Source organism: Apis florea, unplaced genomic scaffold, assembly GCF_048593485.1.
Source record: "Apis florea isolate Af1SG1 unplaced genomic scaffold, ASM4859348v1 contig_32_pilon, whole genome shotgun sequence".
Taxonomy (NCBI): Eukaryota; Metazoa; Arthropoda; class Insecta; order Hymenoptera; family Apidae; genus Apis; species Apis florea.
In genome coordinates this window covers 881338-909159 of record NW_028256733.1, presented here as the reverse complement: position 1 = coordinate 909159, position 27822 = coordinate 881338, and the positions used below count along the sequence as shown (strand labels likewise).

The following is a 27822-nucleotide window of genomic DNA, read 5'->3' as shown; positions in this document are numbered from 1 at the left end:
AATTACATATAAATGAATCATATGGTGCAATAGTAAATAGTGGCACAACACTCTTGAATATATTTTGAATAGAAAAATGATCTATAATTTTCAATTCTTTTCAAAATGTTGTATATTTTTATACAACTAAAGTTAAATTCTTTGTAAAATCTTAGAGATTACATACAAATGAATCATATAGTGCAATAGTAAATAGTGGCACAGCATTTCATCTCTTGAATATACTTTTAATTTTCAGATTCCAATTCCAAGATGTTACTTATATATATTTTTACAAACTAAAGTTAAGTTAGTCTGTAAAAGTCTTTGAAGATTACACATGAGTGAATCGTGTTGTGTAATTTATAACTTAATAATTTTCAGGTTCTAATTACTTCCAAGATATTGTATATTTTTAGAAGAAACTAAAATCTTGGAGATTACATATAAATGAATCATATGGTGCAATAGTAAATAGTGGCACAGCATTTCATCTCTTGAATATACTTTTAATTTTCAGATTCCAATTCCAAGATGTTACTTATATATATTTTTACAAACTAAAGTTAAGTTAGTCTGTAAAAGTCCTTGAAGATTACACATGAGTGAATCGTGTGGTGTAATTTATAACTTAATAATTTTCAGGTTCTAATTCCTTCCAAGATATTGTATATTTTTAGAAGAAACTAAAATCTTGGAGATTACGCATAAATGAATCATATGATGCAATAGCATTCCATCTCTTAAACACACTTTCAATTTTCGGATTCCAATTCTTTCCAACATGTTACTCATATTATATTCTTACAAACTAACGTTAAATTCTCTGTAAAACCTTGGAGATTACGCATAAATGAATCATATGGTGCAATAGTGGCACAGCATTCCATCTCTTGAACACACTTTCAATTTTCAGATTCCAATTCTTATTTCTTAATATAAGAATATATTATATTCTTAATATAATATATATATATATTCTAAATGAATCATATGGTGCAATAGTAGTACAACACTCCATCTCTTGAATACACTTTGAATTTTCAGATTCCAATTCTTATTTCTTAATATAAGAATATATTATATTCTTAATATAATATATATATATTCTAAATGAATCATATGGTGCAATAGTAGTACAACACTCCATCTCTTGAATACACTTTGAATTTTCCAACTCCTTGCAAGAATTCTAAATTCTCTGTAAAAGAGATCAACAACTTTTTAATTATACGTAAATCACGCATTATCAACTGTGTATAATAATAAACTACCCAAAAATAATAAAAATGCACATACCTTCGACATACATACATACATCCAATTTACATTATTACATTACGTAAAGCAAATCAAATTAAAGAAGGAAGAAGAAAATTTCGTCGGCTTACCGAAAAACAACCGCCCATCCCTCCTTTCACCCGCCATCACCATCGTCGTTTCACGACGAAGCGAAGCGTGAAGAAATAAATAAGAGGACAGAGAGAGCTTCGATCCTCGAGAAGACGAGGGCACCTCTCGATACGTAGATACGGAGAGGAAACGGATAGATACTAATTGGACCAAAGGAAACGAGACGCGGTCGAGATGAGGAACAGGATCAGGGGAGAGGGAGGGGAGAGGAGTCGAGGACGACGGAGGCAGACGCGACGGCGACACCGGTGACGCATCTGTCCCCAAGGATGCGCACACCCCTCGGCGGGTCCACCGATGGCTGGGAACCGTCCGCAACGGTTCACAAAATTCCCATTGACAACCTGTTCACCTCCGCTCCTCCTCTTCACGTTTCACGACGTGTCCACGGCCACAAAGTGTTCCGTGGAACCGATACCCCTCGCTCGAGGACTTCCTGGGACCGCCATCCTCCACGATTCAAGGACGAAGAAGAAGGAGGAGGAGGAGGAGGCGACGATGAGTTTTCGAGGATGATACTTTCTTTTTTGAGAAGGGTTGTTGAGTTGTCGAATTTTATCGGTGGCTGGCTCGTTCGTTTATCGAAGGAGAGACACTGAAACAGTTTTTATTTAGATTTCGATCTTTCCAAGTGGAGAAGAATAAAAAGTATTTGCTAGAGAGAAAGTACAAGTTTGCAAAGTTTGCACGCTAGCCTACCTCTTCTCTTTCATTTCTTCCTTCTCCTCTTGGCTGGCGTGGTCCCCGAGCGTGAAACGGCTCGGTTGCATGTTTCGAGGGATTAAACGCGTGACTAGGAATACGAATCCTTGGGGACGTGGCAAGAGATCGCACACAAAGTGTAGGATCATGTAGGTACCCTGGATCTCTCCGGAGAGTTGCCGGCCGTACCTGGCCCTGCCGTGTAACATGCCCCAGCTGAAGAACTCGCAACAATTTCGGCATCCATATTTCTCCCTTCGAATTTCCAACTTGTTCCAACCTCCAACTTTTCTTCCTTGAACAAGAACTTGGGAATTGGAATGAAGAGATATGGATAGAAGAAGAAGAAGAAGATGATGATGATTATCGTTGAATGAATAATGAATTTGACGCAAGTCGATCTTGAAAGAATAATAAAGATGTATCTTTCGATTCGATTTAATAATAATGATAACTGAAGAATAAATATCCTGAACACTCGAGGAGATTTTAAGGGAGCATGTTCACTTGCTACTTTTCTTAATCACAATTAGAAAGGGAAATAACGAAAAGTTAATGAAAATAGAAATATGAGATAACGAAACTTCTCGAAGAAATATCTGTAAAAAAAAAAAAAAAAGAAATAATAAAAATAAGAAGTAAAGAAAAGAGCAAGATTTATTATTCAACCACTTACTTTCCAGATAATTATCCATACTTTAGAACGAAATGCGAAATAAAATTTCTCGAAGAAATAAGTGTAAAAAAAAAAAAAAGAAGAAATAAAGAAGAAATCTGAAAATATTTGTAAAAAAAAAAAAAGAATAATAAAAATAAGAAGTAAAGAAAAGAGCAAGATTTATTATTCAACCACTTACTTTCCATACCTTAAAAAAAGATACCAAAAATAACTTTTCGAAGAAATATCTGTAAAAAGAAAAAAAAGAAAAAAGAAGAAATAACAAAAATCTGAAAAAAGGCAGCATTTATTATTTTTGACCACTTACTTTCTATCTAAAAAATTTAAAAAAAAGAAAGCATTTATTATTTTTGATTAAAACGAAATGAAACTTCTCGAAGAAATATCTGTAAAAAAAAAAAAAAAAAAAGAAATAATAAAAATAAGAAGTGAAGAAAAGAACATTTATTATTCAACCACTTACTTTCCAGAAAATTATCCATATCTTAAAAAAGATACGAAATAACTTTTCGAAGAAATATCTGTAAAAAAAAAAAAGAAAAAAGAAGAAATAACAAAAATCTGAAAAAAGAAAGCATTTATTATTTTTGACCACTTACCTTCGATAATACGAAGTAACAAAACTTTTCGAAGAAATAACAATAATTTGAAAAAAGGCAGCATTTTATTTTCCACTTACTTTCTATCTAAAAAATTTAAAAAAAAGAAAGCATTTATTATTTTTGATTAAAACGAAATAAAACTTCTCGAAGAAATATCTGTAAAAAAAAAAAAAAAAAGAAATAATAAAAATAAGAAGTGAAGAAAAGAACATTTATTATTCAACCACTTACTTTCCAGAAAATTATCCATATCTTAAAAAAGATACGAAATAACTTTTCGAAGAAATATCTGTAAAAAAAAAAAAGAAAAAAGAAGAAATAACAAAAATCTGAAAAAAGAAAGCATTTATTATTTTTGACCACTTACCTTCGATAATACGAAGTAACAAAACTTTTCGAAGAAATAACAATAATTTGAAAAAAGGCAGCATTTATTTTCCACTTACTTTCTATCTAAAAAATTTAAAAAAAAGAAAGCATTTATTATTTTTGATTAAAACGAAATAAAACTTCTCGAAGAAATATCTGTAAAAAAAAAAAAAAAAAAAAGAAATAATAAAAATAAGAAGTAAAGAAAAGAGCAAGATTTATTATTCAACCACTTACTTTCCAGAAAATTATCCATACCTTAAAAAAAGATACGAAATAACTTTTCGAAGAAATATCTGTAAAAAAAAAAAAAGAAAAAAGAAGAAATAACAAAAATCTGAAAAAAGAAAGCATTTATTATTTTTGATTAAAACGAAATGAAACTTTTCGAAGAAATATCTGTAAAAAAAAAAAAAAAAAAAAAAGAAGAAGAAGAAATAAAGAAGAAATCTGAAAGAAAAAAGCATTTATCATTCTTGACCACTTACTTTCGATAATTGTCCACACTTTCAAAACGAATTTCACAAAGTGGCTCGTCGAAATTTGATAAGATTCGAGGAACTGGAGAAGAAGAGTAGTCGCGATCGCGACGATGACTTTTCAGAATCGTCATCATCAACGGGACTTGATGAGCTTCGAAAACCGGATCATTATCTCGGCCTCGACGGCACGCTCGTGCTTTCTGGCGCGGGATTAATTAACATCTTGGGATAGGTATCTGGAAAAAGGAAGCCGAGGTCAGTTCTCTCGATTTTCTTCGAGACGTCCGTTATCGCGCCGTTTCGCTTTTATCGACGCGAAAATAAACTCGACGATATCTCGTCCAACATCGTATCGAGCCCCGGTTTCTCGTCGACAGTAAACAATTTCTTCCGTTTCAATCTCCGAATCATCATCAAGTCATTATCTATAAATAACAATAATACGTTATTCCCAACAATTCTCTTTTATTAACCCGTTCTTATACTATAACGAGTCTGACTCGTGATGAAGAGTTTCGGCCCAAACGCGAATGAACTGAAGTATAATTCAATTCTTATAACCATAGCAAAGAAAACGTGATTTCGTTACTTTAGTTTTTGGAAGTAAGATTTGATAATTTTATTTTTCGAATAAAATTCCCTTACAAAATGCAACGATACGAAACATATTTACACGAATATGGAAGCAATCCAGTGATAGTGTTTGTAAGAAAGCGTCTAAACCATGCAAGACTATTAATTTTTAGACTAAGTATTTTCCCATTTGATATTGATTCGAGATAAGCATCTCTCATAATTTAATTTTTTTATTTATAACATACTATTTACTTTTAATAAATATTGTTACATTTCTTAAAACAAAGGCACACTCGAAGACGCTCAGAGAACTGTAATTTAAAGTATTCTTATCTATATATATATATAAAAGTATTCTTAAGAGTTGTAAAGCAAATGACTACACCGCATTTATTTCCACACTTCTATACTAGTGTTGCAACTGTTCTCGAGCATCTATTAAATAATTTCTATTAAAGTATTAGACTTAAGAGTTGTAAAGCAAATGGCCACATCACACTTATACTCGTGTTGCAACTGTTCTCGAGCACCTATTAAATAATTTCTATTAAGGTATTCTTAAGAGTTGTCAAATGATTTGTATCACATTTATATACACTTATACTTCGACTCGTGTTGCAACTTATTAAATAATTTCTATTAAAGTATTAGACTTAAGAGTTGTAAAGCAAATGGCCACATCACACTCGTGTTGCAACTGTTCTCGAGCATCTATTAAATAATTTCTATTAAAGTATTAGACTTAAGAGTTGTAAAGCAAATGACTACATCGCATTTATTTTCACACTTATACTTCGACTCGTGTTGCAACTTATTAAATAATTTCTATTAAAGTATTCTTAAGAGTTGTCAAAGGACTATATCACATTTATATACACTTCGACTCGTTGCAACTGTTCTCGAGCACCTATTAAATAATTTCTATTAAGGTATTCTTTTAAGAGTTGTCAAATGACTCTTATCACATTTATATACACTTGTACTTCGACTCGTTGTATATATATAACTCTTCTTCCCGAGCATCCGTCCGATTTTACCGCTCGGATTTCATCGAGCTAAAATGAGAACAGGAAGGAGTCGATAATTGCCAAATCTAAATTTAAAACAAATCCCAAAATTTCCCCCTCTAAAATTCCAACGAAATTAAAACCTCCTCCCCTTCCTCCCTCTTCCAACTTCCACCGATGGAAGAAAACGGGAAATCGGCACAACTGGTAGCAGAGGCCCCGGATCCCACTCGAATTCCATCGCGCATCGTCGTTGTCCGGTCTCAGGTATCCCGGCCGCTCGCCTTATCTCTCCCGTGCCTAGGTCCGGGAGATCTCGTCCCGCCGCCTTCTCCGAAGGGAAGGATCCCCTGAAGGAGGAGGAGGGGGGAAAGGGGAGGGAGCGCTGAGGTCTGAGTGACACGGTCACCGAAAATGACAGGTACACGGCTTCGAGGAGCCGTGGACGTGGGGGCCGATATCGCGACCGCATCTGACACAAACCTTCGGTCCGGCCGGGGCCCCCCTCCCCCTCCCCGTCCGCCGATATATATATATATATATATATATGCCTACCTGTCAACACACGCTGCATTCAATTAACCGTGGTGGCGGCCAGCCCCGTCGGGGCTGTGTAATGACGCGGAAATCTAACTTCGCCCACACCGCCCCTCGATCCATTGCGAAACGATCGAGGAGGGAGGGAGGAAGGGAGGGGGGAGATATCCTTGAATTTTCTCCTTCTCTCTCTCTCTCGAAGAAGAAAAAGAAGAAGAAGAAGAGAATTTTTTTCTCCTTCGAGAAAGAATTTTCTTGATAACAGGTTCGTGATTTTTGGATTTAGGAATTTATAGGGATTTCTAGAATCTAGAAAATTTCGATCGAGTCGATGAATAATGAAACGAACGAACGATTGGAAAAAATTGGAGAGATAAGTACTGTTATCGCTGTTGGGAACTGATCAGCATCCAACTGTTATCGTTGTATTATTAGGAATTAGGAAAAAGCTTGTCCCGGATTAAGATCGGAATTAATAAGAAAAGGGGCACTGCGCATTTCCCCTTATCTTTGCTTATCTGTTATTAATAGTGATAAAATCAATCTGCGATATTTTCGAGAATTCCTCGAGAATAATCTTCATCCGATAAAAAAAAGGGGTTGAAGGTGCGATAAACTTTCTTTCTTTCTTATTCTTAGAAAATAGATATAATTTATATCTGGGAGGAAGGATCGTTTCTCTCGAATGTAATCCGAAACGATGTCACGGCGTCGATGCGACACTCTCGAATTTACATATTTTTCTTTTCTCCAAGCAGCATAGATAGAAAGCGTTGGGGGGGGGGGGAAAGAAGGAGGGAAAGAGAGGAGGGGTAGAAGGAGGAGGAAGAAGCAACGATAGCGAAAATTGGACAGGGAATGTCGAGCGTGTGCGCGCGTGTGTTGGAGGCTTGTTTACGGGCGAATGAAAATTACACGGCGGTACCAGCCACCCCTTGGTTTGACGCGTCCATTCATTAACACTTCATATCCCGTTGCGACGTGCTGGTAACGAGCCTGTCATAATTACCGCGCTAACTTTATTACTGCGGATACACGCTCTCTCCTTGCCCGGGCTATGATACTCGTGCGTCATAGGGCAAATCGAGCGAGCAACCCCCCTCGTTTCCACCAGGAAACACGCTCGCGATGAATTCAGAACACTCTCTCTCTCTCTCTCTCTCTCTCTTCCTTTCGTAGGTACGAATAAAATGTAATCGCGTAATGAATTTAGAATGCTCTTTCTTTCTCTCTTTCGTAGGTCACAAATAAAAATCGCGAAGAATTTAAAACCCCCTTCTTTCTCTCTTTCGTAGGTACAAGTAAAATGTAATCGCGTAATGAATTTAGAACACTCTTTCTTTCTCTCTTTCGTAGGTCAAAATAAAAATCGCGAAGAACTTAGAACCCCCTTCTTTCTCTCTTTCGTAGGTACAAGTAAAATATAATCGCGAAGAATTTAGAACCCCCTTCTTTCTCTCTTTCGTAGCTACAAATAAAATATAATCGCGAAGAATTTAGAACACTCTCTCTTTGTCTTTGTCTCGTAGGTACAAGTAAAATATAATCGCGAAGAATTTCGAACCCCCTTCTTTCTCTCTTTCGTAGGTAGAAATAAAAATCGCGAAGAATTTAGAACACTCTTCTTTGTCTTTTTCGTAGGTCAAAATAAAAATCGCGAAGAATTTAGAACCCCCTTCTTTCTCTTTTTCGTAGCTACAAATAAAATATAATCGCGAAGAATTTAGAACCCCCTTCTTTCTCTCTTTCGTAGGTCAAAATAAAAATCGCGAAGAATTTAGAATCCCCTTCTTTCTCTCTTTCGTAGGTCAAAATAAAAATCGCGAAGAATTTAGAACACTCTCTCTTTGTCTCTCTTTCGTAGATACAAATAAAAATCGCGAAGAATTTAGAACACTCTCTCTTTGTCTTTGTCTCGTAGGTATAAGTAAAATATAATTGGATATTGAAGTAAAAAAAATCGCGATGAATTTAGAACATTCTCTCTCTCTCTCTCTCTCTCTCTCTCTCTCTCTCTCTCTCTCTCTCTCTCTCTCTCTCTCTCTCTCTCTCTCTCTCTCTCTCTCTCTCTCTCTCTCTCTCTTCGTTCTTTCTCTCTCTCTCTCTTTCTCTCTCTGTCTCGTCCGTATAAATAAAATGTAATCGCGTAATGAAGAAAATCGCGATGAATTTAAAACGTTCTCTATCTCTTTCTCTCTCTCTGTCCCTCTGTCTCTCTGTCTGTGGAAAAGAAAGAAAGAAAGAAAGAAAGAAAGAAAGAAAAAAAAAACAGAGAGAAATATCGTTAAGACGAGTGTGTCGGTTCACGTTCACCGGGGGAAGGTGGATGATGAGAAGCGCGAGATAACCTCTTTTGCTTTTAATTAATAAGCAAGGGTGACGAATAAGAGGAATTTCGAGCGTATGGGAAATAATTACTTTACTTTACGGTGATTAATCACAAGGCGAGGTGTCTCCTTTTAACCTCTCCTCCTTTCGGGATTAATCGGATAAACTGGGGGGGGGGGAGGGAGGGAAAGAGAAAGAAAATTTCATAAAATTCCTCAATTCTCTTTCGGATCTAATTAATCTCTCTTTGGAAACGTAGCCTCGATACATTTTCGTTTCTATTCTTCTTTCTTTCTTTCTTTCTTTCTTTCTTTTTCTTCTTTTTTTTTTTTTTTTTTTTCAATTTCAAACAACCGTCGAATCGTAAATCGATCTTTCTCGAGCGCCGTGTGCCGCAGAGAGGGTTAATTTGCAGGCCGACGGGAGCCAGACCAGAAGAAGGCAGCAGCGAAGTGAAATCGAAGTGGGGATCGGAGGCGAGCACGCGAGAACGAGAGCAGAGTGAGAAAATTGCGCCTACGGGCGCCTATCTTCGATCCGCGTAATTTTAAGGGAAAAGGAAGGTGAAAGGAAAAAAAGATCCGATCCAATTGAAATCGCGGCTCAAGCACCGCGGCTGTGCACGATTCTTATTCGATATTCGCGAAGAACACGATGCACGGAAGCAGCTATTTCTTTTCGAAACGACGATTTATTCGTTAATTTCTTTGAAACGAACGAGGAGATTCGATTCAAGATCCTTTCAAACGCGAGGTGAAAATTTAAACGGAAAATTTAAATTAATTTTTTCACCTCGTTTGAAAAAAAAAGTAAGTCCGCAAATCCATCGAATTAGAATTCGAAATTAAACTTTTCCCGACGGAAGTGCAATCTTTTCTCCTTACGAGAAAGAAAAAAAACGCGAGCCATCACGAATCAACTTCCATTTCCATTTCCCTGGCGCTCGTTACTTGCTCGCCACTTCGACGATGAGAATCGGAGAGAAAAAAAAAAAAGGTAAACGGCGCGGATTCGCGTGCATTCGGCAAAAATACACGCTCGATTACGCTCGCGTCCGCGGGGAGAGGGGGCAGGGCCGTGCACGGTTATAGCGGCAATCGAGCAACTCTCATACCGAATGATCGATGACTCCATTGTGCGCCCTTTCCCATGTCCCTTGCCACGATTCCGTGCGAGCGGCATACAAAAAGCCGGCCGCCATTTCGAAAATGGCCGGAATTATGGAAAATTCGGGCCTGGAAGATCGATCGACCCCCGTGATTTCATCCCTCGCGATACGATATTTCTCTCTCTCTCTCTCTCTCTCTCTCTATTTATATTGTGAAACGTTCGACGACTCGAAACTTCTCTCTCTCTCTCTCTCTCTCTCTCTCTTGGCGACAGTTTTGGCCGAGGAGGAGAATACTTGGTGAAAAGGGGGAAACATCTGGACGGTGTTGAAAAGGAGCGAAAGATGGAGAAAGATGTTAGGCCGAGGAGAGGAGGGGGAAGAGAAAAAAAAAAAATTGCGAATCTGGAAAGTGGAAAGTGGTTTCGAGGTTGCATTCAGGTTTGACGAGTCGACCTGTCGAAAGGGAGAATTTTGTCGAATCGATTCTGGCCGAGTTGCGAAATAGTTAGGTGGAATTAAGTAACCGTTCGAATTACAGAGAATTACAGTTTTAAATTCTTTCGAATCTGCGAGTTGTTCTTACAATTTATATATCTTGCAATTTTTCGATGTACAATTTCATTACTTATATATATATGTCTTGTGCAATTTTTCAATATAGAATTCTATTTACAATTACACACACAAGATATCCAATTAAGAGACGCTTGGAACTTTTTAAATTCTTTCAATTAAAACACTTAAGCCTGGATAAAATGGGCTTTCAATTTAGACTCACGATATAATCGTGGCGGACAGATAGGCAGGATTCATTGGCCATGAAATAGAAAGGAAATAACGGGGTGCGAAAGTCGTCGGTTCGAGGATCAGGAGGGTGGAGCAGGAAGCGGGCGCGAGCTCCTCGAGGGAGCCACCTTCTCGTCGAAATTCCGCCCATCGAGGATCGAGCTTTTATCCGCTCGTTGCAAAATAGAGCCGAATAATGGGGGCCCCCCGATAACTTTGAACGAAGAACAAACCTCTTCGACGGAATGGCAACCGTTCTCTCTTGTCCCACGGTGGACAGCTGTCCGTCCATCGGCAACCACCCGCTGGATTGTTGTGACTGGATGTTTGAGCGACAAGAGGATCGACTTTTGAACGAGATCCGCTATAAACGTGACGCTTGAAATAAAACGTCAACTTGGGCTATCCTTCCAGAGAAGAATATAGTCTCCGATATAACGTCTTAAGATTCGACGATAACTCGAGATAAGATTGAAGGAAAAAAACAAAAAAATCTAGGTAAATCTATCTAAAACGTGTTTGGGTTTCGAAAATTTAAGCATAATATCTGAGATGCAATTTTGACGAACGAAACGAAGCAATTCGAATTGTAAGAGAAAAATCTTTCTTTCTTTCTTTCTCCCTTCGTGGCAAAAAAATTCAGACTTGGGAGTAGCGAGTCGAAGAAGAAGGAGAAGGGGGAGGGAGAGGGACAGGATGTTGTTGGTCGCGGATAAAAGGCGACCAAGGTTTAGCATGACAATGCAGGTGCCTCATCCCACGTCAAAACGCAGCGTGGCGCCACGGCCAAGATGCGTACCAGACCGATCGACTGGTCCGTAATTGTTTAAGAGGATTAGCCGGGGGTAAAGTTTACGCGTGTCCAAAGAGTGGAGCCGCTGATATTTATCCCGACATTAGCCCCTCTGATCCCGGAAAATTCCAAACGATAAAAGTGAATGAATCACGCGAGCCTTCCTCGAAATATATACATTTCTTTGTGGAAGCGTTATTTATTCGTGCTGAAAAAAAAAAAAAAAAAATCAAACCGAAGAGAATTCGGTACACGATTCCAATTAACGAATATTGACGAGAGTCGAATGCACGAGGGCCGTGAAAAAGAACAGAGAGAGAGAGAGAGAGAGAGAGAGAGAGAGAGAGAGAGAATCAGAACTACGAGGGAAGTTGGATCAAGATGAACAAGATTTCCTGATCTGATCCGCGCGGGACAGGATGTCGCGGGTGGCCGCAGGTGGCGCCCCCGATATAAGCTTCTCTGACCGAACCGCTGATACAGGCCAGGCCTCTCTCCTTCTCTCTCTCTCTCTCTCTCTATCTCGTAAAACTTTCACGGCGGAATGTGTCATCCTGTCACTGAACCCACATGGGGTAACCAGACGTCCCATGGGCCCGTCACGAGCCTCCCCATCCTTCCTCTCCTTCCATTCCTTTAAATCTCCTCCTCCTCCTCCTCCTCCTCCTCCTCCTCGAGATAAACGTTACCGTTACGCAACAACGGAACGAGATCGTTACGTTACGTTACGTTCGAATAATTCTAACAATACGATACGAAATATCTATTATTTTCCTTTCGCGTGTACTCGTCCAAGTACAAGAATGTTCAAACGAAGAAGAAACGGAAGGTAGGTATTGCGTCTCGAGAAGCTATATCTTCTCGAGTGCTATCTGGTGGCGAGGAGCCGCACTACACGGACACGGTCAACTTTCGGTAGAACGCGGCTTCTCGTGGTTTCTAACCGTGGTCCGTAATTAACCCATCATACGTCAGGCGTTAATGAAAGCGCAGGAGAGACCGGCACTCCGGCAGCACTGTGTGTCCCGGCAGCAGGGACAGGTGGGAGAGACACGCGTGTGTAGACACAGAGGAAGAAGAGAGCGAGCCAACGGTGTGAAAAACGAAAAACCGTCGAGGCGAAGGGAACGGGGGGAGGGGGGGGGGAGGAGAGAAGAGTACACACACACACACACACACTCTCTCTCTCTCTCTCTCTCTGTCGCGGACGAAGAAAAGGGGGGGAGGAGGGAGAGAAGGATGCTGGAATACGGCGTTTCGAAGGGAGCAGGGGTTGGGGCTATCCTGGAAGGTGGGCACCGCGAGATATAATACTCGACTACCTCTACCAGCCGCGATAAGTGTCAACTGCAGCGTGCCAGATAAAAAGAACGTAGGAAAAATAAAATTTAGCTCGGTGATCCATCATGAGGCTACGGACGCCGGACGCGCACGCTCCGTCCCCATTGGCTGGCCCCGCCCAGACACGGTCACGTGGCCCCGCTCGAGGACACGCCCACTTTCCACAAGGCAGCGCCCCGTCCACATCCCTCCGCGCGTCCGAGAAAGAGAGAGATGAACGATGAGAGAGAGAGAGAGAGAGAGAGAGAGAGAGAGAGAGACAGCGTCCGCCGCGAGAAAGAGAGAGAGAGAGAGAGAGAGAGAGAGAGAGAGAGAAGGAGATCCACGATAAACCGGACGGACACACAGCCAGACCCCCGTGTGGCTCACCTGCGTGCTGCCTTCGACCGTGCCGCCTTTCCGCCAGTCCACTCCACCTAACCAGTCCACTTCAGCGACCCTCGTCGATCGGATCGTCGACCGTCGTCCTCCGCTTTTCTCCTCGCGTTCATCGTTCACTCCGCGCTCTTCCGTGCATCGACGTGTGCGAGTTCCATCGTGATAAATATATATATCCATCTGCCTCGGGATCTCTATAAACAGAGAGAAAGAAAGAAAGAAATATAAAGAATATAAGAAAACGGCGTTCGTTTCGAGGAAGTGGTGGTGGAACAAGAAGAAAAAAGTGCGCGAGAAGGTGTGCGCGATAATCGAATCTGTGGTGAATCGAAAGTAAGAAGATCGTATCATCGTATCGTCATTGAAATATAAAGGAACGATATCGTTCGAGAGGAACGATAATCGTCGCGTTTCGCCCTTCGTGCTTCGATGCGGGCGATGTGAGCCAATTGGAGGAGGGCCTCCTCTCGGATCCTCTCCTCCCTCCCCCTCCCCTCCTCCTCGCGTGGAAGAGTGGAAGCGTCAAGGACAGCGCAGTGGCCGTGGCGGGCAGGTGGCCGATTGATGCATTGGGGGCGACGCGGCGAGGAGGATGATGATGATGGACATGGGCATGTACGGAACTTACGCGGGCAAGCCTGACTCGTATCCCAACTACGTTTGCGCGGGTCAAGGGAGTCATCACCACCATCATCATCACCACCACCACCACCACCAGTCCCCCCCCGTAGGGGGGGGAGGAGGGCACGTGTCGTCGGTCCCGGCCTCGCCCGAGCTGGCCCCGACCCACTACTTCCCCCAATCCGCCGTCTCCCCTTACTCCTCCTCCTCGACCGAGAGTTTCCTCGCTGAATCGGGCACGCCGCCTTCCTCCTCCTCCTCCTCCGCCCAGCAAACCTTCTACTCTTCCCCGTCGGTGTTGCACGGGGGGGAGGACGGCTCGTCCGCAACGGCGATCATCTCGTCCGAGAATGGGCTGAGTTACACGAATCTGGACTACACGACCGCCGCCCCGCCGCCCTCCTCCTCCTCCTCGTCCTCGTACGGATCCGTCGATCCTCACCAGGCCTACCACCACCATCATCATCATCACGGTGTGCAGCAGGCGTACAGGGACGAGCAGCATCATCACAATCATCATCAATCGTCGTCGGGGGGGCTTCACCAGGGGGCCTCGATGATGACCCACCCCGCGAGGACGGCCCACGAGCAGCACCACCAGTTGCACCACCACCACCACCACCACCAGCCCCAGTCATCTTCTAGTCATCACCACCACGAGGAGCATTATCAGCAGCTTCCAGCCGCGAGTTCCAATTATCTTCACCAGATACCGGCCGCGTCGGAGGACTCGTTGCACTATCAGATAGCACGTCAGGCCGATTACGTTGGGGGTGTCCATTACAAGGAGGAGAATCCGTCGGATCCCTCCACGTGTTATCACGCGCTCCAACAGGCGGCCCAACATCCCCACCAACAGCAGCAGCATCAGCAGCAGCATCATCATCAGCAGCAGCAGCATCCGCAGCAGCAACCGCACGTACCCACGTACAAGTGGATGCAAGTGAAGAGGAACGTGCCCAAGCCAGTTGGTACGTAGTAGATATTCGATCCTTGCGTTTCGATCGAGCGTCTCTCTTGATTTTTATCTATCGAGAAATTAATGATCCAGGTGGAGAGCCTTTCCTCTACCCGGTATTCTCGAGATAATTAAAATTACTTCGATTCGAACGAGACTCGGTGGAAAAATTGCAAAAAACGAGAGTAAAAACTCGAAAAGATACACCGATGAATCGAGCACGTGCAGGATTAACGACGTGTGTCATTAATGGGCCGGAATTACGTGTCACGTTTTGTTAATCTCGTTGTTTCAAAGGTCGTCGGCCAATGGGTAACGCCAACATTTTTTACTTGTCCGTCAATCTTCATCTCGTCACCACCCAGGCGAAAATCTCGCTTGCCAAAGCGTGGCGGCCATTCCAGAACGACTAACTTGCGTAAAGCGTCGTTCAACGAGCGGCAATTGAGTCGTGTCGCGACACTCGCAACAAGTTTAAAACACAAATTGTTCCAAGAATTATTTCTTATTCGTTTAACTCCTTAATTTTTTCTTTTTTCACTCACAAAGGACAATGCGCAACGAATATTCTTTTCATTTTAAGTATTAAGCAAAACTACAGTGGAGCAGGAGAATTAAAATTTCCAAGTTTGGAGAAATGGCTTGGAAATCGAGCCTTCGATCGTTGTCAAAAAAAAAGAAAAAAAAAAAATCGAAAGTTTTCGAGACAAGGAAGAATCGTTGTCAAAGATGATCGATTTCTGCGATCGACGAACGTTCCTTCGAGAACGTTCAAAATGGGCGCGACGCGTTCCTCCACACGAATCGAAATCCTCGATAAGAGGGATTTCCGAGATAGGAAGGAATTTATTTATCGGGATATTTATATATCCCCGGGTTGTTTAGCCGCTGTTTACGCGACGACAATCGCGTAACGCGGCCGATAAGATTGTGCACACTGGCGGACAGATAGATACGAGGCGTTTTACAAGAATATCGTAGACCGGTAACCATAAATCAACAGCGTTGCGAACCTCTCTCCTCGCTACTATCTCTCCAACAAATCACTCTCGATTATTCCACTTACGTAGATCTTTGATATTTTCATTTTCGTGGCGCCTACCAGTCTTTGTATATTTTTCCTTTCTTTCTTTTTTTCTTTAATCGAACATTCATATCGAAATAATAATTTCGTGATGCAAGCGATTCTTTTTTTTTTTTTTTCATTTTCTTCCAATTCCTTCCTTCTCTCCCTCGACAACGATCCTCTCGTCGGATTATTTATTTATTTATTTATTTATTTATACGATTATTTATATTTAAATTGCACAAGGGAAAAATATTCGAGGCGTTATCACCCCCCCTCCCCCACGATAAGATCCGCGCTTAAGAACTCGAAAATTCTTGCACTCGAGTTATCTGATTATTTCGAGGGAGACTAGACGCCGATAACGGATATCTCGTCTCTCCCCGAGGCTTTAATTAAAAGCCGATATATTTTCGCGACGCGTATATAATCTGTGATCGTTCTAGAAAGAAAAAAAGGAAGGGAAAAAAAACGGGGGGGGAATTGAAAGAATGAAGGAAACGGAGCCCATTGGAAATTGATCCGGAGCGAGAAGGAAAGAAGGAGGCAAAGAGAAGGAAGCGAATAAGAGATCGGAGATTAGAACACGAGTGGATAAATAACGCGATAATCGGTGTGTATGCGCGCGCGCGCGCGTTACGCAAAAATTGAATGCGACAAGGAGGAACAATTTATCGTTTCGAAAGTGGCGTTTGCATAAATGTGTCTAATTATTATTGGAGACGTGAGGGAGGAAAAGTTGTGTAGTCGAATGTGGCAACAACTCGTTACGTTCGAATGAATTTTGAAAAAGAACTTTTCTCGCTCGACCAGTTTTAAAGGAATTTCCTCGCGTTGAATTTCGTCGAACCGGAAAGAAATACGATTCTTTCTTTTGCAGCGCTCGAGAAAAGGATTGAATTTTTTCAAAATTTCTTCGAATTTTGAATAGATATTGAGGAGAGGGGGTTCTTCTGATTCGTTGCTTTGTAATAATGAAATTAAGAATTTCGTGAGTCTCGAAAAATGGTTATAAGGGAAAAAATTGAGATGGAGGATCGCGATAAGGGGATGGCGGGCACGGTTCAAAGGGGGTTCCCCTCTCGGGCTAATTTGCTTAACAGCGAGGCAGGGGTTGGAGGGAATCGGCGGCTAAGCCTGGTATCGTTCAAACGGAGCTTGTCAGGATTACCAGCGTTTCCCTTAATAGCTCATTATAATCGAATTAATAACACCAGCCGAGAAGTCAGCGAGGGTGACGCTTATTACACCGTGACATGCAAACCAAACTCTCTCACGAGTTCCTTATCCACGATTACCACGCTGGAAATTTGTCTCTCGATTGATTTTAGATTTTTACCGAATTTTCACCTTCCATCTTGTTTACGATTCGTGCGAGGATTTTATAATCTCTTTGTTTGCGGTGGTTTTTAGGTTAGAATTTTCATTGTACGACGATTTCATACTTTCTTTTATCGTAAGTTGTCGTTGCTTTGACTCCAAGTTATCGGTATTAATTTAGATTCAGAAACACATCGAAATTAGAAACGAAGTTCTTTATTATAAAGAGACTGTGTAGACTCAAAAGCACTTTGAAATTAGAAATGAAATAAATTTTGAGTGCAATTAATAATTTTCAATACAATGATTATTCGCGTGAAAATAGATCTTTCATCGATGTTGCTGATGACGTTATATCTTCTACCATTTTTCTTTTTTAAGGTTGTGATTCGAATTGAATAAGCTATTACATGTATCATTAATTTCTATTAATTTAGATTCAAAAGCAGTTTGAAGTAAATTTTGAATACAATTAATCAGAATTCTTATTTGAGTATATTCTCTTACGATTATTTCATCGATGATTTTATATTTATTTTGCTATCATTTTCTTTTATAAATTATTGATACTAAAGTTTATCTTCTCTTTAAAGAAGTTATAAGAACTCTTACCTCTTAGGGACAGCGAAAGCTTTCTTCCTAACCAAAATTCTCTTTCAATCCTGAAAAAAGTGTTCTCTTTATCGAGCCTCGAAACCAACGAAATGAAATAAATTCTTGCATTCTCGTCTTAACCAAAAATTCTCTTTCGATCGTGAAAAAAAAAAAAAAAAAAAATATTCTTCCTTGTTAAATTTAGATTGAAAACCACTTTCGACGAAAACGAAAAATTCATGATAATTCCCTTTTCGACCGAGCAACCTTTCGAAACGAATCCAGAGCGGAATTAAGAGCGTCTCTCGAAAAGAATCCTCCAACAAAACGGTGTAATGATGAATCGAGAGGAAGGCTCTCCTCCTTTTTATTCACTCGCTCGCTTCTCACCTCCCCTCCTCCGCGGGAACAAGGGTGGTCCACGCGTCTCCGCACCCCATTGCGGAGGCAACGAGGGAAAAAATACAGTTGGCTATTGTGCGTCCCCTGGCCAACCAAAAAACTTCTCCACCACGGAAATCTGCCCGAAAACCCTCCCCCTCTCCTCCTTCTGCTCCTGCTCCGCCCATCTCGTTCGAGTCGAGACCGAATTCTGGCCGCAACAATTTCTCTCCTCCGTGTTGCTCCATTATTTTTCATCATTTATATTTGAAACAATTGAATCGAGGATAACATCTTTTTCCTTTTCGAGGATCGAAGGCTTTCGTATCCTGGAGAGAATCGAAATTAAAATGGAATGCAAGTTTAAGTGATAATCGATCTTCTCCAAATTTACTTAATCTCTTTATGGGTATCGAAATCGATCTCCATTACAATTCTACTTTTCAACAAACTATCGAATATTATCAGCGAGGAAAAGGTCGGCAACGATATATTTAGAAAATCGATCGATGATCGAATAATCTCGAGAGCAACGTTGAGAGAACGGCCGTAAATCAGGTTGGGCATAAACGTTTACAACGGAAGGAAAATCAATCGCAACGCTGTTTTCGCCGTTTCGACCAGTTTTACGGCGCGTTTCGCGATACTTACTCGAGAAAGAAACGTTGCCTGTTCTCCTCTGCAATACCAGTTTACAATATCCGCGCGGTATGCGCGCGTAACGCGCGCCTTCTTGCACTCCCGTTTTACGACGCCGCGTCACGTAGGCAGGCCTCGAATCGACTTCATCAATCCTTCTCGGAACCGACGGTCGAAACGTTGTTGCAATTCCCTCTCTGTCCGTTCCGCACAGAGATCTAAAAGAATTAGAATCGAGAGTAGAAGCCGTTTATCGATAATTGGAAGAGCCAACTTCCTCCACCGATAACGGTACACCAGCTGGAAGAAAAAGAGAGAGAGAGAGAGGAGGAAGCAAATGTGGGAACAAAATAAGGGGAGCGCGATGTGATGGCGGATAACGATGCAACAAAATCGAAAAGAGGAGGAACGCGGATATCTGACGAGTTGCTCGAAAGAAAAATCGAAACCCTCCCCGCTAATTTCACATTTCAGAGGGGCGAGAGGGACGAAATCCACTCACCATTTGGAAAATCCTTCTCTCGCGAGCGAAGAGGAAAACAGGAACAGAAGGAGAGAGAGAGAGAGAGAGTAGCAGCGGTCGAGCGTAGGCAGCGTTGGCTCGCCAAACAGGCAAGCAGTCAGCCAGAGTGTTACGGCTCGGCTAGGGCCGACGCGTGAGTGAGTGGCCGATATCTCGCGAGGGGATCAGAGGATCGTTCGCGTGTTTCCACCCGGCAACCCCGCAACAACCCTGCCTAAGTAACCCACTCCCCCTCCCTCCCCCCTCCGCCCGCAACGCGATCAACGACCACCCTCTGTGTCCACGTGTCTCGCGCAACGGTGATTTTCATTTCCGCGGCTCACTTCACCGATGGACACACACATATATATATATATATAAAACGAAACGAAGCGGTGAAAAAAGCCGTCGGTTCGAATATTCGGAAGGGCGAGAGTCGTTCTTTTTTTGGGGGGGGGGGGGTCGATCGATTCAAAATTGTAATATAACGAAAGATTTCTGAGAGCGATTCTGAATTTGCGGGAGAAATTGCGGAAGAAAAGGATGACTGTTTCGAAGATTCGTATCTTTATTTTGATTATCGTTCAATAAAAAGGTAATCGATAAAATTCGAATGGCAAAATAGGAGGAACATGGGATTGTCTTAACAACTAAACCTACCGCGGCGCGGTCAAATGGAATTTCCTTTAGAATTTCATTGTATACAAAGTATTACTGTATTCGCCATATGGCTTTACAATAGCACAAAATTCGGTGTAGATATAACCGATCGTACATTATTGTAGCAGCAGAAAAATATTTTGTTTAATCCAATTAGCTAAAATCTCTTTCTATATTAAGATACAAATGTTTCTTTGCAGCGGTTATTTGACCGCTCATGTCGGTAGGTTTAGTGTTAATTTCGTGAAAAAATGATTGGAGGATTGGAGATAAGCAGCGTTTTCGAAATCGGATCGAGTGGAGATCGAATGGGAGAGACTTAGGCGATAAAACAAGGCCAATAAAAATGTGACTCTTAATACGCCAAATCGAGTGGCCTCGGAGCCATAAATAAAACTGACTGCACGCAATTCGTTCGTGGATCGTGCTAAGAAAATTCAGATTTTTGCCTCTGCTAAAAAGCAGAACGCTCGTTGTCAAAAAAAAAAAAAAAAAAAAAGAGAGGGGGAGATATTTACGTTTAATTCAGTTTCGTTACTCTTGCTACGAAGGGATTGAAAAAAATTGTTTATTCCAAACGTTTAACAATAATCAATTTGTGAAAACCAGTGTTTGGATATGTCGGCTATCGCGAAATCGAAAAGTATAACCATTACGGTGATGACAAGGAGAAAAAAGGAAATTGTGTCGGTAAAATCGTTTTGTCGCTTCTTACGAATCGATCGATAAGATATGAAAAACGAACGAGATTATATTATATCTTCGAAAATTGATATTTTAAAGAAAAGAAAAGAAACCGTTTAAAAAATTTTCCATCTGTGTACGCACAATCTGCCCTCCTTTAATTAAAATTTCTCCGTTCCGAGTCAGCCTGCATTCGACCCTTATCGCACGATCAGGGCCACTCGGCACAATATCTAACAATATTCACGATAAAAACTGTCAGAAATTTAAAGGAAAGGGAGAGGAAAAGCTGCAATTAATTCGTGATCTAGATTTTAGATTCGAGAGTACCTTTTTATCGTCCCGAATCGTGAGAAAATATTTACGCAGCCAACACGAATTTCGTGTATTTATTAACGCTTCGATATACGTTGCGATAGACAGTTTACTTACGCTCAATGCCACGCTCGGACGGTGCACGGACGAATCATATCTGTTCATATCTGACACAAATAAAATCACCACCTATTTGTACGCTTCCTATTTTATCTTGTATCTGTAATAATATTGCACCGATATATATATATATATCGTCTCCCAATGTAAATTTCTGATTTTCATTTTTATTCAAACTCTTCTTACCTTTTCGTAATAATCGAAGAATGTAAACCAGCCTTTATAGAATTTGGCTCTGCATCGAGCTATGTGTGGACACACACGGTTTTCCAAACAATGTCTCCGTGAACCAGCCTTTAACTCGAGAATGTAACCGTCGTATCGAGCATCGCTTCGTTACCGAAGCACGCGCCCAACGGTGAAACACGATGATCGCGCTATTGACGCCGTTCAAGCAACAATAACGACTTTACGACGCTCGTTAAACGTCTCGATATATCCCTTATTGCGGTTACGACGAGAGTCGAGTCTCGTTACGGAAAAAAAAAAAAAACTTGTTCCGCGCAACAAGAGGCTCGCATATTTATCGACAAAACGCGATATAACTCTGGGAATCGTTTCTTTTTCCTTTTTTTTTTTTTTTTTTGGTGCAAAAATGGGCGACGACGTTTTATAGCGGCCATTATAGGATAGGCTGGATAAGGCGGCGCGTATGAGCGCGGGATATTTAAAGGCAGTAAATTAGGCAAGTTATATGGCATAGATGGGCACAAGGATGGGTAACCATGCACGGGTTAATGACTACTGGAATGTATCGCTTGTTTGATAATACCGGGTCTCAATGGCTTTATTCTTGTTACAGCCACTTAAAAGCGTTTCTTTTTCTTTCTTTTTTTTTTTTTTTTTCGTTTTACTCGTTCGCCTCGAAGCCGGTTACGAAGGAAAATTGTTACGAGGCTCGTGGAGACCTCCGTGTTTGCGAAGATTCAATTATACGTACGGAAGATGAGACGAATATTTGCTCGGACGAAGAAGAAGCTGGGACGGCGTTCTACCGTGTAATCGGATGTGGAAATCGGATAAGTTCAAATACAGCTGGATACCTTTTTTTCTTTTTTTTTCACTCTTCTGTTCAATCAACTCGTTAAAATCTCGCATCAATACGAGGTTATTAAAAAAAAAAAAAAAAAGAGGAAGAAGAAACGATCGTATTTAAAAATTGGACGGATAAAAAATTGGGAAAAATTTGGAAATGGACGATGAAGAAAATCGGAAGAGGATAAGGAAACTGGTGGTATCCTTATCCAGGTCCATCTTTCCGGTAACGTAATACCCCTGTGGCTGCTCGCACGTACACATTTCACCCCTCTGGCTCCCCCTTCCACGTCATCTGCGCCCTCCCCCCTAGCTTTTAGCCTTTGAATAATATTTGAATTGCGTAATGCTCGCCTAACAGGGGCACGTTTCGAGGCCAGATGATCATCATCCCGCCCGATTATCACTCCTCTTATCCGGATCGAGGAAAGTTGAGATCGGTAGGTAGGAAAAAAAATTGGAGGAAGCCAATGTTTTTGTCGATTTTCTCGAATAGTAAAATTCTACGCTTCTTTTCCTCCTCTTATCACACGCGATAATTCATTCGTGTGCATAATGTTGAATTTTAGAAAAAAAAAAAAAAATTCAAGGTAAACTCGAAGGATTATTGAAATGTATATATTACGAAGTTTCACGTTAGATAGTTTAATTATTATTATTATTATTATTATTATATCACGACAGATAGAACGAGTTTCCATTACGCAATGAAATTTTTTTCTTTTTTTTCTTTTCTTTTTTTTTTTTCGAACGATGCGATTCTACGTGATTAATAAACGCTTCCTCGAAGAACCGGATCGAGAATGGGTTTTCATAGAACTCGATCCCGCTTTACTTTCCTTCATTGAATAAATCAAACAGGTCGCGAATAAAATATGCGAGCAATTAATCAAAGGATAATTAGCATGTTAAAATTTATTTCATTTTAATTCTCTCGCTTAAAAAAAAAAAAAGGAAAAAATCCAACCTGTATAATTAATCCACCTTTGATTACGCCTTTGATTGAAAATAGATCAAATAGCGTGCTTCGTACAACACCTTAACATTATTTATTGCAGAAAGGATGAAAGAAATTTCAACTGCGATTCGACTATAATTCGATTAATTGAATATAAATCGTGAAATTCGTATCGATGATCTGTCCGATACGTGATATTAAAGAATATATAAATCTGGAGAGAAACTGGAACTCGGGGAGGAAACTATTGTAGGAACAGTTTCTACTCACGAGACGTGGAGGAAAGGGTTAAATAACTGGAATTACCGTTCCATACACGGTCGCAAAGATCGTGAACAATATTCGGCCGGTGTTTCCATTTGCTTTTATCCACCCGCCGCATTATCCCTCTCTCTCTTTCTCTCTCTCTAATTTGCCCGCCCTCTCTCGCTCGTTTTCACTCGTGCACACAGACGTGCCACGAGTAAAATAATAATATTAAGCCACCAGGTGAGATTTAATCGGGGAGGGAAGGGGGGCCTTTGAACGAAGGCTGGCATGCATGCCTCGAAACCGCGGCCGCATGTGTTTTCGACCAGGTATATTATGCACAAGTGTGGGTAAGAACGTGTGTTACGAGGGAATTACATCCGTGCTCGAGCATTAAGCGCCGCTCACTGTCGACTCACCGTTGCCTGAACTCTTATGTTACGATTCGATTCGATTCTTCTCTCCAAAGTATATAAATATTTCGCGAAACTTCGTCTCGAACGAAATTTTGTTTGTTTCGAGTTGAAAATTCGAACGATGACAAACTGTGGCTGCGAATGATTATAAGAAAAGTGATGTGGATAGATTATTTGGAAAAATCAATATAATTCTCGTATCGTTCAAATTTTATCGCAACAAATTTTTATCTACGTGATCGTTTTTTAAATTGTGATTCAATATTGTCAAAGTGACAATATCGTGTAATTTATTGAATTTTTTTTTTTTTTTTTTTATAAAAATTTCTCCACGTACGAATTACTCGGTCGAATCCATCGCATTAAATCCGTTTAACATTAAAGAAGAAGGAAAAATTGAAAAGAACAACGTTATTTCTTTTAATTCGCATGAAAATTCGCAATCTAATAATCTAATAAGAAATGTGAAATAATAATAAATTGGAATGAGAAGGGGAAAAGCGATGAATTAAAAAAGAAAATGGATTGAGCAATAAAAAGAAAATAAATAAATAAAAGATGTAATCTTATTTCTAGTTTAATCCTACATCTCGGTAACTATTGTCAACAATAAACTCTAAAAGGCAACACGATCGTGCCATAAAATTTAAGTGTCGTTAAGCGTGCTAATAATTTTAATCGATGCTATTAACGTCCGTCGCGAGAGAACGTCATAATTACCGGTATATCGTGGTAATGCTTAATCGAAAGTGATTTGTTTATTCACGTTCAAGCATGTTTTAATCCGACTCTAGGATTTATCTTTTCAAGAAATGAAATCAGACATGGCTACCGTAGCAAAACTGTACGTAGAATTTTATAGATTTTATCCTCTGATCATATACGATTGACAAGATTTCTCTAGAATTTAATACAAAAATGACATGTTTTCTTTTTGACACATATTTTCTTTCTATTCTATTTCGTGTAAATACGTTTTAGATTAGACCAATAACTTTCTCGTTTCGTCGAAAATGAAAATTTATTATTAACGTTAGAATGTTTTCCGAAAATGCAATAACCAAGATTCGAAAGGAACTTTGATGCGAGATTAATGATCACTGATGTGTATAGAGACTTTGGTCGATCTACTGACGTACGGAAAATCAACGGTAGCTCTGTCCTCCCGTTAAAGTGCTAAATTGATGAATGAGTCGCGAAAACGAAATACATTTCATTGTACCACATCGGCTCGTGGACTAATAGAACTTGTCCAACTCGATTATACGACTTGAAGATGCGTGAGCTTAATGGCCGGCGGCCAAGTTCCGGACACAGTTTTTAAGTGACTGATGTTTTCGGAATTATACGAGAAATACGCGAGATAAGATCTATTCGTTCTCTATTCTCTCGAGATAAATTGATTGACTTTAGTTAGATTAAGTTTGGATTTAGGTTATGTTTGAGTTTAGATTAAACAGTTGTAATAATGTCGGATAAAATATGAAAAAGATGATGAAAGGGAGGAATGAAGCAATACAGGCAAACACGAGTGAAAAAGAAGATGTGGCTCTAAGGCGGTGGCTTGACAGTTTCGTCCACCCTGTGCCATTAAGTAAATTGACTTCCACATACCGGTAGACTAAATAACAATCTAATTTCCATAATGCGTAAGTGACGCCACCTTTTTTTTTTATCGGAACGCATTCCTCGCTACATTTTATTTCGTTGCATTTCGTTGTTTCTTAAAGTGTTTTATATTTAATGAACACACGCGTAAACAATTTGAGAAAATTCGCAAAATTCGTATCAAATTTCAAGTTTAACTTTCGATACGAATTTATGATCCAATCGATATCAAATATGTGGAAGAAAATACGTAATAATAACATATTACGTATATACGTAAATTGAGAATGATTTCAAAATGAACATTGTGGTCAGTTGATAAATACGGGTTAAATAAAATGGCGTAACAACTTACCTTTGACAACAGCTGATGCAATTTGATCCAGATTTAGGGCTTAACCCTATCGGTCTTCGGTAGAGGGTGGACAGGTTCACTCCTTAGAACACTGACCAGCTGTGTTGGACAACAAACGGTTGTCGATTGGTGGACCAAAGTTGAGTTTCATTCCGTATAGATTACTTTTAACCTCTTTCTTGCACACGTTTGACACGTACGAAGGGCGTTGACATCTGTAATTAAGATTAAGATGAATTTAAGTTGGATATATTAAATTCTTCTAACGCGTACAAATTGATAATAAAACATCTATCTAATTATTTAGAATTTTATAACTTAAATTGTTATAAATATTTACGACAAAACGACTGTCTCCTAGCAATTTTTATTACAAATTGTTTTTTCGTGTTATGGTTAGATTAAAAGAGACAAATCTTTACAAATATGAAATATGAATATGAAATATAAAAGGAATTATTTGAAATATGAAAAATATCTTTGAATATACCTTGTAAAAAAGTTTTTCAAATAAAAAGAAGAATTTAAATTTGTTGCAGCAGCAAAGACAAATCCAAATGTTGGAGAATATGGCGGCAGCACTGGTGGGAACGCGTCTCCGTACGCCACTACGGCGAACGGTCCAGTGAATTGTCTTACCGGTGGACCTATGGCCGGTATTGCAGGTAGCTTCAACAATACCGGCCGAACCAACTTCACGAACAAGCAACTTACAGAACTCGAAAAAGAATTCCATTTCAACAAGTACCTGACTAGAGCGAGACGTATTGAAATCGCGTCAGCGTTGCAACTAAACGAAACACAAGTGAAAATTTGGTTCCAAAACAGAAGGATGAAACAGAAGAAGAGAATGAAGGAAGGTTTAATACCAGCTGAGAGTACGACTATAAGCTCACTCAGTGGCGCCAGAAGTTCAAGTAATTCGCCAACTAGTTCTTCGAGTCATGAAACCAGTGGACTCGGTTTATCTAGTTTTACAAGCGATAACAGTCGGGAATCACCACCCTCTTCCTCAAAAGATTGACGCGTTCCTTGCTGCAGCAACGAACGTCTATATGACCTACGACTTAACGATGATTGGTGAAAACTAAAAGAATAAAAAATGTTATTTTAAATCACGTGACTTGAATTTACATTGACTTGAATTTTCTTGCTGCAGCAGCAATTATAGTATTTCCAATTTTACTAGAACGAAATCATTATAATAATATATAATAGTCTTTTGGCGATCTTGAAAATTATCAAAATTAATCGAACATAGATTAGAAATTGAACGATGTATGTACTACTTATGTGAACTATTTATTTTTGATTGAGTTATATACTGTAAAGACAGTGTGAGCAGAATTCCCGAAAGGTTACCATATACCTCAGTTTGTGTAAATGGTATAACAATATTTATATATAATTATAAATACCAATGATATTGATCACGGCATACTAAAAAAAAAAAAAAAAAAAAAAAAAATTACGAAGATATTTTTCTTAGATGCTTATGGTTAATGGCATCCAGAAAATAATCTTTTTTTTTTGGTGAGGACAATTATTGTTTGATGTTATCATTTTTATATTAAAATTATTTTAAATATTTTTTATTCACTTGTTTTTATTTTATCTATCATTATTAAATATCTTAACACTAATTAATATGAATTGCTATGAAAATTTACATTTTCAAAGAAAAAATTAGATATTGATAAAAATAAAAATCTTCGTAAACGTATTATTATTTGTATTATATAATAGATTATAATTTATTTGTAATGATAACATGATAACAATAGCTGTGCTCCCAATTTGAATATCTTCTGTATGTATATGTACATAAAATCTAATGCAAATCTTGTATGAATGCCAATGCACGCCAATGCACATCACTATACAGTAAAATATTACTAAAGTAAACAATAAGAAAAAAAAATCATTGTAGGCAGTCTAAATTTATCTAAATATATAGATAAAAAAATAATTAAATGTATGTATGATGAGTTTATTTTAAAATAGGTACAAGATTTGCATTGATTCTATTTAATTTAATTTGACCATTTAAAAGTTAAAACGAATTAATATAATCGTAGTTATATAGATTATATTGTGATTATTAAAAATTCTGTACCTAAAATGAATTTGGATATAATAAATTGTGATTATTCTGTAGTGTTATTTAGAATTCTATAGAAAGAATAAAATATTAATACATTACAAAAGAAAACTTATAAAATCCATTCCGAAATAAAATGATTTAACTAATTGTGATG

General features: G+C 39.6%; 1 protein-coding gene across 2 annotated transcripts; it reads left to right on the top strand.

Moving 5' to 3' along the window:
- The first annotated feature begins 13098 nt into the window (after window positions 1–13098).
- On the top strand, window positions 13099–27815 carry LOC100865518 (uncharacterized). Of its 2 annotated transcripts, none has more exons than XM_086911490.1 (2): window positions 13099–14675; window positions 26107–27815. In XM_086911490.1, exons 1-2 carry the CDS (start codon window positions 13676–13678, stop codon window positions 26586–26588), a joined length of 1482 nt encoding a protein of 493 aa, XP_086767616.1. In that variant the 5' UTR covers window positions 13099–13675; the 3' UTR covers window positions 26589–27815. The 2 variants fall into 2 exon arrangements, with proteins under 2 accessions (XP_086767616.1, XP_012347968.2); XM_012492514.3 differs by having other exon boundaries at window positions 13134–14675; window positions 26104–27815.
- The last annotated feature ends 7 nt before the right edge of the window (window positions 27816–27822 follow it).

Excerpts from the sequence above, each read along its gene's own strand:
- LOC100865518 (XM_012492514.3), top strand. The coding sequence starts at position 13,676 with ATGATGATGATGGACATGGGCATGTACGGAACTTACGCGGGCAAGCCT. Across the intron at positions 14,676-26,103 it reads GAACGTGCCCAAGCCAGTTG|CAGCAAAGACAAATCCAAAT; the intron begins GTACGTAGTAGA and ends AATTTGTTGCAG.